At 42.1% G+C, this 12,588-nt stretch overlaps 1 protein-coding gene across 3 annotated transcripts in view; it reads left to right on the forward strand.

Annotated features, from left to right (window-relative positions):
* The window catches only part of grik2 (glutamate receptor, ionotropic, kainate 2), a 346,843-nt gene that overhangs the window by 313,272 nt on the left and 20,983 nt on the right, over positions 1-12,588 (forward strand). For 2 of the 3 annotated variants that reach the window (XM_084942889.1, XM_084942890.1), the window contains exons 16-17: positions 5,613-5,863; positions 6,134-6,161. In XM_084942889.1, coding sequence (XP_084799015.1) covers positions 5,613-5,863; positions 6,134-6,161 — 279 coding nt within the window. The remainder of the gene's footprint in view (positions 1-5,612; positions 5,864-6,133; positions 6,162-12,588) is intronic. The other variant, XM_084942892.1, reaches the window with a different exon arrangement.

Here is a 12,588-nt window from a genome sequence, read left to right on the forward strand (position 1 = left end):
TTCAATTATACACTCGAACATGGTGAAATGCCCCCTTCATACGGGGCGATCGTGGCTCAAAGAGTTGGCAGTTCGTCTTGTAACCGGAAGGAGAACTTATATTATCTTGGGTTGGAAAATGTGCAGCCTTTATAAGTCTCAACGCAAAAAAGGCTTTTGATAGCGTAAATTGGAATTTTCTATATCAGGTACTTGAGAAATTTGGATTTAATGATAAAGCTATAAGATGTAAAAACACTTTATCAAAACCCGACTGCAAGGATAAGAATAAATGGTAGTTTAACTGAGAGCATAAAATTAGAGCGGTCTACTAGTCAGGGCTGCTGCCTTTCTCCTACCTTGTTTGCAATCTTCATTCAGAAATCTTAAAGGAATAGAGGTGGGGGAAGAGGAACATATCATTGGACTTTTTGCAGATGATGTGATCTGTTTTTTAGAGGATCCTGACACATGCATTCCCATACTAATTAAGCAACTCGAAATATTTGGCTTTTATTCAGGATACAAGCTTAACTTGAACAAAACTCAGATTTTAACATTTAACTATCTTCCATCCAAAACCATACAACAAAAATATAATTTGACTTGGGGAGCAAGAAAAATGAAATATCTTGGGGTTCCCTTATCAAACGCTGAGGATTTATATAAACTTAATTATGTTAACTTAGATAAGGAAGTTAAGAGTGATTTGGATAGGTGGGCTACCCTTCCATTGTGTCCTACCCTGACTTCTCTACCTCTTTCAGTCACTACCCATTGACATACCTGAAAAACAATTCAGATTATGGGACAAAATTATATCCAAGTTTATATGGAATGGTCATAGACCGAGAATCAAATTTGAAACACTACAGATAAGAAAGGATAAGGGGGGTTTGGCACTCCCAAATCTTGAGGCATACTTTCATGCTGCACACATCAGGTACATCATTTGTTGGTGTGACAATGATTATGAAGCCAAATGGAAGAATTTAGAAAAATCAGTACAAGGAAGAGAAATTCAAAGCCTTATAGGAGACAGAGAAGAAGCAATGAGAGTAATTAAACAGTTGAATTTAGTCACTCAGTTTATGCTAAAAATATGGTTTATGGTACGAAAATACAAACTGGAAAAAGAGCTCGGACTGCTTTGATGGATAGCTTATGATAATGGTTTTACACCCAGTTCTATGAACCAAAGATTTAAACAGTGGATTCCTACTGGATTAACAGCGAAATGTACACTAATTAAAGATGGGAGTTTTATGAACTACCAGGAGATTAAACAAAAATATGATCTAAGTAATCAAGATCACTATAGATATTTGCAGATTAGGGACTTTTTTAATAAAGAAGTAAAACATAGTGTAAATCTGGATAAAAATTCAATAATCAAAACCATAACTGGAGCCTACAATGCAAAAAAATGTAGAATAATCTCTATAATTTACAAGCATATAATGGAGGCAAGAGGGTGTACAACAACATATGTAAAACTGAAGTGGCAGAGAGAGTTGGGAGGGAACCTATCTGATGAGGGATGGTCACAAATCTGGAAAACACAGCAGTCAACAACATCATCACGTGCCTGCAGACTGCACTGCTGGAAAAATGTAATTCGATTTTTTATAACACCCAGAATTAGGAACAAACACACTTCATTATCACAACTGTGTTGGAGGGGCTGTGGAGAGGTAAATGTGAATCATTCCCATGTGTTCTGGTTCTGTCCCAAGATCGCAAAATTTTGGGAAGATGTTCATTTAATTATAGGTAAAATTCTGGGTTAAGCTGTATCTAAGTCTTGTACATTATTATACTTTGGTGTCACTATGGGAAATGTGATGAAAGAAGACAGATACATATTGAAAATTATGCTTGCTGCCTGTAAAAAGGAAATCGCAAGAAAATGGTACAAGATAAACGCACTATTGCAGGGTTAGGGTTAGGGATGAATCGCAGGATGAATGGATCAATATTATGGACGAAATATAAATCATGGACTTGGACATGACTTACAAAATAAGGACTCAGGTCAATACCATCGCAAGTGGGAGAAATGGACTGAGTACATAAATTTGACAGGATAAAGAGCATCACATTGATAATGAGAAATGATCAAATTGTAGAAACATGGTGACCCAACTCAGGTTTTTTCACCTGTTTTATTTATTTATTTATTTTTAAATGTTATTATTTTTCTTTTTAATGTTCCGTTTTGTTGTTACCCTCTACCCCCACTGTATAATGTTAAAAGAAAAACAATAAACAGAAAGTATCAACAATATTTCTCCCATAATACCTTCTATTCGATGGCTCCTTATTAAAACTAGAATTAAATTTAAAAATCTTTCTCCTCACATGCAAAGTCTTGAATATTCAGGCTTCATCTTACTGGTACCATATCACCCTAATAGTGCACTTCACTCCCAGACCGCTGATTACTTCCTATTGTAGCGCATTTAATTGCAGAATGGGAGTCTTCAGTTTTCAGACCCCTCTTCTGCAGAACCATCTCCCAGTTTGGATTTGGGAGACAGATACTCTACTTTTAGTATTAGGCTCAAAACTTTCCTTTTGGATAAAGCGTATAGTTACGGCTGGATCAGGTGACCTTAAATCCTTCCTTATTTAGGCTGCAGTAGGCTGAGGTTGGTGGGGGCTTCCCATGATGAGTGTTTCTTCTTTACTCACCTTTTTCAATCACTGTGTTTTATTAAATCTGATTCTTTTTCATTCTTTTACTGAATAGAGAGAACACGACTCAGTTAGTCAAAATATTTATAATTTTTTATTTAATCATCTTCTGGAAGAGAGAGAGATCTGCACAGCCCAAAGCCAGTTGCAAAATCTCTAGCATTAGAAACCAAAAATGTGTCTCATATAGGTGTTATTTTGGTCCTTTACACGTCACACATAGTTTTGATAAAAACAGCTGTGTTACTAGTTCCGCTTTTTCTGTCTGGTTTCCTGTATTTATTAAGATGCCTCTGCAGCTCTGCACTAAACTTCCACTAACTTAAGCCTCTGTTGCTAAGGCGACCTATCACCCTCTGACCTAGTTCTCTCTCACAGCTGGCCTTGCTTTATAGAGGCCTTTATTATTAAACTACATAAAGCAATATAATTAGAAAATAAGCACTAAGAATATATGTTTATTGCGTAACAGTTTACTCACCACTCTGCATTTAATCATTGGTTATTATTCAACTCTAGCTCTATCCCAGTGTGTCTTTTGACTTGCCTCCTTCTCTTTACCTTGGACCGGTCACTGCTACCTTAGGCCTGGTTCTGCCTGAGGTTTCTTACTGTTAAAATAGAGGGTTTTTCTTCATACTGTTGACATATGGTTGCTCATGTGGTCGATCATCTGATTGTTGGGGTTTTTCCTGTGTATTGTTGTAGGGTCTTTACCTTACAGTGTAAAGCACCTTGAAATTACCCTGTTCCTAGCACCTCCTTCTGATCAGGTCTGGGTCCGCTCCAACCCTCGGTGGTGATCATTATAATGAAGAGCGAGCAGTTGCTGTAGCAGCAACAGCTGATTTCACACAGGTCCCCTTGTGGTGATTTCACTTGTATAACCTCTATACAAAAGTGAAGCGTCTTTTGATCAGTATGTCTCATTGTTTATCAGTTTTGACAAGGATGTTTTCTCTCTCTCGTCCTTGTTTGCCATCACCTGTCCCAAAAGAAGTGAAATTCTTGGATCAGCCAGTCTGTCTGCAAGATTAGTTAGTTTTACCTTCCCAAGGAGACACTGTTATGGCCTGCGATACTGTCTTGAGAGGCAGGTGCTACTTGACACACTGTGCACTTAAGCTCCTCAGCAAGGACAAATGTGGGACCAAAGGCTACAGTCCCATTTACACAGTATCTGTATTTGCCTGATGCGGTTTATACATGCGCCTCAGGTCAGAACTTGCCCTCAAAATGAACTGTTTTAAGATCACTGAGAGTATTTACATCATACTTTAATATGCAGTTCTAGACCAATAAGTACCCCCTAAATTTTTCACAGCCCATTTGATGACTAAAAGTTCTAATGAAACTGTAGTTCTGCACACTCCTTTCTGCTTTGCAGAGACTGACTAGCAACAGCAGTAGCTGAATCGTACCTTCCCACTGTCCTGTCACAGGACAGCTCCCAGTCCATCATGATTTGTTACTGTAACAAGTTTTGTTAAAATGTGCACAGGTCAGCACAGTGATGTGAGCATCTGAAAAGCTATGTCGCAGGCCTAAATCCAATGGGATTTGGGTCCTTTTTTGCCTCTTGACTTAATGAGTCAGTTTTGCAACTAAGGACTTGAACATGGAGGCAATGTAAGAAAACCCAGGAACAAATAGTCCATAGTAGTTGGCAACATATAGGAATAATTTCAGTTCCTTGGCATTCTCTGGCAGTTCTGGTTTATATCTATGGCCACCCCATCTGCAAAGACACCACATGGCCCAGGTACTTGACTTGCACAGCACATATTCAGCTTGACCTTCAAGTTCTCTGTCTGCAGATGCAGGTGACACCAACTGTGCAGTCTGTGCAGACAACCTGATATGAGCCATGATATCAGGTTATCTGCACAGACTGCGCAGTTGGTGTCATGACATGCAGAAGTTGCAGTAAGCTGCAGTTACAGCAGAGAAAGAGATTTTTTCTTCAAGCCAACATGGAAATAATCACAATAAAGCATTTAAACACTAACACATTTACATGTATACACATATTGGCCGCATAGCTTAATCGTTTCCGGCGATTAAGGACCCTGGAATGTACTTCAAATGCTTTTTGTTCCTTACTGACTTTCTAGTTTTAAATATATTTTTTCCACCTGCTGGAAATGCAACTTCTGCACTCGTGCCCTTTTCACACTTTGGAGAGCTAAAGGGGGAAATGGACACTGTGGACCAGTATGTCTAAGTTTTGCCGTGATACTGGGTTGGCTCAGATGCTTTTCAGAGGTTGGAAAGAGATCACATCATTCAAATACAGAATTTCTGAAGTGATAATGTGCAAACCATAGACTGAGCCTGCAAACAAATGTAGCCATGAATCAAAGGAATTTATTTTACAGTTAACTATTTACAAATAAACTACACCGTTCAAAATTAGAAGGATTAAGGAAGCAAACAAACATCAGGGTCTGCAAGGCCAAGACAATAATAACCACCACTCTTACTAGAAACATTAATTTCTAAGGTGACCAAAACTGGCTAAGCTGGCTGACCACAAAACATGAGAAAATTGTGCATAAACAAAAATGGCAGAGAACCCTGATCAAGCTTCCACAAATGCAACACTATTCCAAAATGGCAGATCACTCAAGTTTGCCACTTTTTCTACCAATATCAGCAACAACCTCCCCCCCCCCACACACACACACACCCAGCACTAAAAGCCAAACACTTCTCAGCCCACTGGCCAAATGCCAAGGAGTGTTTGGTGCTGGAGCAATATATGAAACAGCCTGAATGCTGTGGCAATCAGGTGTGGGAAAACCTTGGACAGGAAGGGAGGGAGAGAGCTTTCTGTCATAAAGGGGTCAAAAGGTCAGTGAAAGTAACAGTGGTGGTCTATGGGATTTAGTTAGTTGCGTCAGCTGCTACTGACCTTATGCATTTTGGTCCTTTAGGCTCTCCGTACAGAGATAAGATCACTATTGCCATTCTGCAGCTTCAAGAGGAAGGGAAGCTACACATGATGAAGGAGAAGTGGTGGAGAGGAAATGGTTGTCCAGAGGAGGAAAGTAAGGAGGCCAGTGCCCTTGGGGTACAGAACATCGGTGGGATCTTCATCATCCTGGCAGCCGGACTTGTTCTCTCTGTCTTTGTGGCCATGGGAGAGTTCCTCTACAAGTCCAAACAGAACGCACAACTTGAAAAGGTAAGAAATTCATTTGATGTTTTTTGTTTTTTAATTCAAATTGTGATAGTTTATTACAACAAACACATGTCACAAAGAGTAGTCTCATGACAAAGACAAATACAAACACATCAATCAATTTTAAAATAAATGGAACAAAGTACGCTAACTTTCTTCCCCACATTTGTAAGAAAATGATTGTTTCTAGTTTGCGGAAACTTACACTGTGATGACAGTGCCTAATGCCATACAGTAAGATAAGGGTTGGTCTTTTTGCATTTATTCACTTAGGCCCAATGGGGACAAGGAGATAAGAAACGTGAGGAATTCTGCTGTCACCATGGATCCAAGCTAGACTTTAACCATCATCTCAAATGATCTCCAGAAAAACTACAGAATATTTTCTATTGCAATACCCTAAAACTTTCAAAAGGTTTTGTTGTGACAACCCCCAGGAAATGGGAATACTATGAGCAGTTTACTAAAAAAATTGGAATGCTGGCATTCAATCACATGTACCTGTTTTTACAGTTTACTAAGCCGCATGACCCACTTCATCAACAGCCACACCCACTAGCACACATTTCCCAGTGCTGCTTTTCATTTCCACGTTGCACAATCCCATCCTACTTGTGCTGTCACCATTTTCACTGTTTATATCTGTAGTATTTAGTTCATAAATAGCTTCTTTTAATAATAATGTATACTTTATTAATCCCCTGTAGGGAAATTCCTCTCTGCATTTAACCCATTCACCCAGTGAAGCAGTGGGCAGCCACCAGTGCCCGGAGAGCAGTCTGTAGGGACAATACCTTGCTCAGGGGTACCTCAGGGTAACCGTTCAGTGGATTTGACCCCCTGACCTTTCGATCATGGGGCAAACACTCTACCTACTGAGCTATCTCCTCCCTCCTCTCATTTTAATCAGTTGAGAGACAAGACTGGAACTTTTAAGCAAGCATCTAGCCTCAAATACGTTGCTACTATAAAGGCCTAGAGCACCAGACAAAACTCAGCTGTATTGAAAAATATGTCAAGTACCTTTTCCCCCAGTTTCCACCAAAAGTGTACTGCCAGTGCTTACGTAGTGCCAGTTTTACTGTGATGCTTTTTGAGCCTGCATAGCAACAAGTGCAATAAATAGGTTGCACTTTGTAGTTTTGCATTATATCCTATTATGCCTCTCCAGATGACCAAAGTCACGTCAAAGTCTGCTTTATTGTCAAACGCCATACAGATCATAAACAGGAATTCGAAATTGCAGTGCTCCCACTGCCCTCAATTTTACATTCAAACACAAAAACATAAAAAGATTAAAACAAAAATGTCCAACACAATCCAAGTGTTTGAGTGACTGTCTCTCAGTCTGCTGGGTCTAGCCCATAGGCTCTTCAGTCTCTTTCCTGATGGCAGCAAACTGAAAAAGCTGTTGGACAGATGAGTGGAGTCACCTATAATGCAGAGGGCTTTTCGGATGAGGCGGGTGTAATAGATGTTCTGAAGGAAGGGAAAAGAAGTGCCTCTGTAGAAGTTGCTCATAAGGCTTTTGCTCCCCTCAGTTTGCAGAGGAAGTCACTGTTGGGCTTTACTGGCCAGAGATGCTGTTTTTTGACCAGGAGAGATCTTCTGAGATGTGCACACTCAGGAACTTAGTGCTGCTTACCCTCGCCACAGCAGCACCGTTGATGGTTAGTGGGGTGTGCAGGGTGTGAGTTCTCCTGATGATCTCCTTAGTCTTCTCAAAATTCCGGGACAGTTCTGTGCCTCAAAGCAAGCGATGAATTTGTTTAGCTCATCTGGTAGAGAGGTGGAACTGACAGCAGTCTGCAATGTGGGCTTGTAGTCTGTGGTCTGCTGTCGCTGAAGCTCTATGAAATCCTCCTGGAGTACTGCCATTTTTCCTCTCTGATGCCAAGGGACAGGTTTGCCTTTGCTGTTCTTAGGCTCATCTAAAGCTGGGGATGAGCTGTCTCACCCTCAGGAGGCTGTAGACCTCAAATATGAGCCATGGTTTCTGGTTGGCCCAGACAGTAATAGTCTTGGTCTCTGTGACATCATCGATGCACTCTGAGATGTAGCCAATGACAGTTTCTGTATATTCCTGCAGGTCTGTGGTGTTGTAATGTGTGGCAGCCACTTTAAAGATCTCCCCGTCTGTGGTGGAAAAACCATCTTGCAGTACCTCTGAGGACCTTACACACGTACCTGTTTACAAACTGGTTTGGTGACTTTGACCAGGGGCCTGTATACTGGCATTAGCATAACAGTGATGTGATCAGATTCACCAAGGCGGGGGAGGGAGAGAGCTTTGTAATCTCCTCTCTGGGTGGTGAAAACATTGCCCAGAATGTTGTTTCCCTGTGTAGGAAATTTAATGTGTTTGTGCCGTTTGGGAAGCACAGTCTTTGGGTCTGCATGATCGAAATCACCCGCTAGGACGAGAAAAGCATCTAAGTGGGCCGTCTGCTGCTCACTGACATGCTGATACAGTTCATTCAGTGCCTCACTCCTGTTGTTGTTATTGGAGCAGGGAGGGATGTAGACAGCAACAAACAGTATGGCTGAAAATTCCCTCGGTAAGTAGAACGGTCTGCACTCGATGATCATAAGCTCCAGCAGAGGTGAACGGTGTTTGCAAGCCACAACAGCATCATGACACCAGGCATCATTGATGTAAACAGAGTCCCCCTCCACAAGTCTTAGCCCCTTCGGCGAAAAAATCAAATCATTTGTTCAATGGTTTTATTATTTGTGCATCTTCTGCCAAAGTTCCTCCCATATGACTTGTTCTAACTCACACAGTATGCTGACCTGGGGGAGGGTAAAACTCATTCTGACCAGGTAGAGAGCAGCACGTGTGGCCAGCAAAAGAAAATTAAATTATTTTAATTAAAATTAGCTTATTTACAATAAAAATTCTTTTTTTTAAAAAAAGGAATTAAAAATAAAAGAAAATTAGTATATAGTATAATAAAGGTATAAAATTATTTGTGAAAACTCCACAGCCATCAGTTGACAAAGTAGGCAAAATCTTAAGCAAGCAAAAAAGTGAGAAACCTTCAAAATAAAAGCACATAAATAAAAAGATGCATTATACAAAAACAAACTAATAAAACCAAACCATAAAATACACAGAAAAAAACATTACAATGTTACAGATTTTACAGATTTATTTTCCCCCTTTTTCAGTAGAAAGGGTGAAAAACAGGAATGGAGCAACATAAGTATAAAAAATAATAACTTTTTTGTTGTCAAAGGAGCTTGCAAAGAAAAGCGTCTGGACTTCTTTAAGTTACTTGAAGACGTTTCACCTCTCATCCGAGAAGCTTCTTCAGTTCTAAGGTCAAATGGTGGAGAGTCCCAGATATAAACCTAGTGGGAGTATCCCCCCACAGAGGGACAAAAGGACCCCCTGATGATCCTCTAATCGCCTGAGCCAAGGTGTGAAAGCGGGTGTGGGTCCCAATCAGCCAGAGTTTCGGGTGTGTTCATTGTGAAACCTGGCCCCACCTTATCATGCGAATTCCTGAGGTCAGATGGCCCAGGATGTGAGTGGGCGTTAAGGCGTCTGGGAAGGGATCTCAAAACTGGATTATAGATGGCAGAGAGTTGGTGTCGTAAACCCCCGCCTCTGTTCAAAGATGGTCGCTCACAGTGGACATAGATGGCTTCTTTCACTCCTCTTTCAAACCATCTGTCCTCTCTGTCCAAAATGTGAACATTGGCATCCTCGAAAGAGTGTCCTTTATCCTTAAGATGCAGATGGACTGCTGAGTCTTGTCCTGTGGAGGTGGCTCTTCTGTGTTGTGCCATGCGCTTGTGAAGTGAAGTTAGCCACTTCACAAGCGCATGGCACAACACAGAAGAGCCACCTCCACAGGACAAGACTCAGCAGTCCATCTGCATCTTAAGGATAAAGGACACTCTTTCGAGGATGCCAATGTTCACATTTTGGACAGAGAGGACAGATGGTTTGAAAGAGGAGTGAAAGAAGCCATCTATGTCCACTGTGAGCGACCATCTTTGAACAGAGGCGGGGGTTTACGACACCAACTCTCTGCCATCTATAATCCAGTTTTGAGATCCCTTCCCAGACGCCTTAACGCCCACTCACATCCTGGGCCATCTGACCTCAGGAATTCGCATGATAAGGTGGGGCCAGGTTTCACAATGAACACACCCGAAACTCTGGCTGATTGGGACCCACACCCGCTTTCACACCTTGGCTCAGGCGATTAGAGGATCATCAGGGGGTCCTTTTGTCCCTCTGTGGGGGGATACTCCCACTAGGTTTATATCTGGGACTCTCCACCATTTGACCTTAGAACTGAAGAAGCTTCTCGGATGAGAGGTGAAACGTCTTCAAGTAACTTAAAGAAGTCCAGACGCTTTTCTTTGCAAGCTCCTTTGACTACGATGACCTGGATGACTGAGAACCTTCACAGACATAACTTTTTTGTTGTATTTTTTTCTCTTTTTCTAACATATGAGCCACCACGAGTTGCTGTATGGCTAAAACTGCCAGGGCCAAATTTTACCAGCAGTTAAAATACATTTCATGATTTTAAGATACAGAAGTTTTTTAGCTTTTCATTCTACAACAGAAAAGACTAATACTACTACTCACAAAATGAACTCTTAACACATTTTCAAATGTTATAAATTACTTTTATTGCTCATTGCTGAAAAATCTCCCTTTTTTAAGCAATACGTTGCACAAAAATGCTGGTTTTAACAAACAAAACTCAAGAAAATTAAAATCCCGAAATGATATATTATTTTTAATTTTTGTTTGTTATTTAAAATGATCAGAATATTGGAATTTTCGGGCAAATATTACATAGTTCAGGCTTTACAGCCTTTAATAGGCACAATTACATCCACGTATCCATACAAGATATTCCTAATTAATGCGCACATAAAATTGACAGTTTACGTGGAGGTACATGTAGCACATGTTAGTGAGACTCACAAATACTCTGACAAAATTTGTCTCTGAATGTATGAAAATTGTTTTCTTCATAGGATTTCGTATACCAAACCATCTTAATCTATATCTCACATTCCACAGATCTCAACATTTTAACTTTAGTTAAGTTAAAGTAGAAAAGCACCAAAGAAGAGAATGCCCCAGGAGACCCTAATGACCCCAGATACCCTGGGAGATGGCAAGGGGATCTCCCAGCGTATCCACTTTCTGACAGTTGTCAGAAACAGGGAGTGGGTTTCTGGGCCTTCTAGGGCCTTTGAGATTTACCTCACCAGGTGGGCTTCAAATTGACCCTGAAACCTTGAGTCAACACTGCCCAACCTTGATTATGAGCCTGTCTCGGCATTGATCTTGACCCCAAGCTGTCCTGGGATCCCAAAACAGTTGAGTTTCTGGCAGTAACAATATTTATTCTCATGGTAAAGAAGGCCATCAGGTCCTCAGCAAGCTGGCTCAGAATGCACGGGAGTGGATGTACCCACAGTTCTGGTCCCCGAAGGCAATGCACTGCGCAACGCCTGGCCAACCTCACAGCAGATCAGCTGGTGGAGGTCTAGGGATATTTTGGCATGGCTGTGGCAGATCTTTTTGTGTCTAGGGAGATAACTCAGCGTCCCATCTTTCTCTCCATATGGAGAGATAATCAATCGATCAGGCATGGATGCGATGGCCTCCCTTTATGCCTTTCCCTCCGTTACTCTCCTTCACCCCCCACCTGCAGAGGTTCCAAGTGGAAGAGGTGACCGTTATCTTAGTGGCTCCCAACTAGCAGAACACCATTTGATCGTTTCTTCAAGGTCACCCTTGGGAGCCCATTGGATGCCTCTCCATCTCTTCCAGCTGTGGGCCTGGCTCCTGAGACAGCGTATCTACTAGTCATGATCTTGCTTCAGTTATTGGTTAGTAGCTCCATCTACCAAAGCAACATATTCATTTATAAACATATTCATGTTGCAGTGGGAAACAAGTGGATTCCCTCACCTTCACAGCCCATCCCATTTTCCAATTTTAGCAAGAACTGTTGGAGGAGGGCAGGTCCACCTCAGCTCTAAAATAATGGTAGCAGCCCAAAAAAGATAGCATGTGTCAGTCCCCAGAAACTACTAGATTCACTTGTTGTCCCCTCATTGCTCAGTTCTTCATGGAGGTAGTAGGGTGCCTCCCTATCAAAAGCAACTGGCTCTCCCTCCATGAGATGTAAGAATGATGCTGATGGCCTTCCAGCATGAGCCATTCAAACTCCTTGAAACAGTGGAGCTAAAATGGCCTACAGCATTCTTGTTCGCTATAGTGTCACCCGCAGGACGGCAAAACAAGCGGGACCCGCTGTGGTTTAGGCAGTGGCGGAAAAACAGTTCAGGAGGCCTACCTCTAACCCCTCGATGGAAACGCAGCAGCTCTGGCGGGCGGCCACGGGTCTGGCAGCAGTGGCGAAACGGTTCTGGTGGCCTGCCAATGATCCAGTGGCGGCGGTGCTGCAGCTCCGGTGGCTTTCCACGGGTCCAGTGGCGCCGGCGCTGCCCCTCCAGCGGCTTGCCACACGTCCGGTGGCGGCGGCGCTGCTCCTGCTCCTCCTCCTAGAGACAGAGCTACTGACTGTAGTGATATTTGTTGAGGAAGTTGAGCAGGTGCTTGAGCGGCTGGCTGAGCTGCAGGTGCTTGAGCGGCTGGCTGAGCTGCAGGTGCTTGAGCGGCTAACTGAGCTGCAGGTGCTTCAGCGGCTAACTGAGCTGCAGGTGCTTCAGCGGCTAACTGA

Source organism: Perissodus microlepis, chromosome 11 (assembly GCF_051167445.1).
Source record: "Perissodus microlepis isolate ML-2025 ecotype Zambia chromosome 11, ASM5116744v1, whole genome shotgun sequence".
Lineage (NCBI taxonomy): Eukaryota > Metazoa > Chordata > Actinopteri > Cichliformes > Cichlidae > Perissodus > Perissodus microlepis.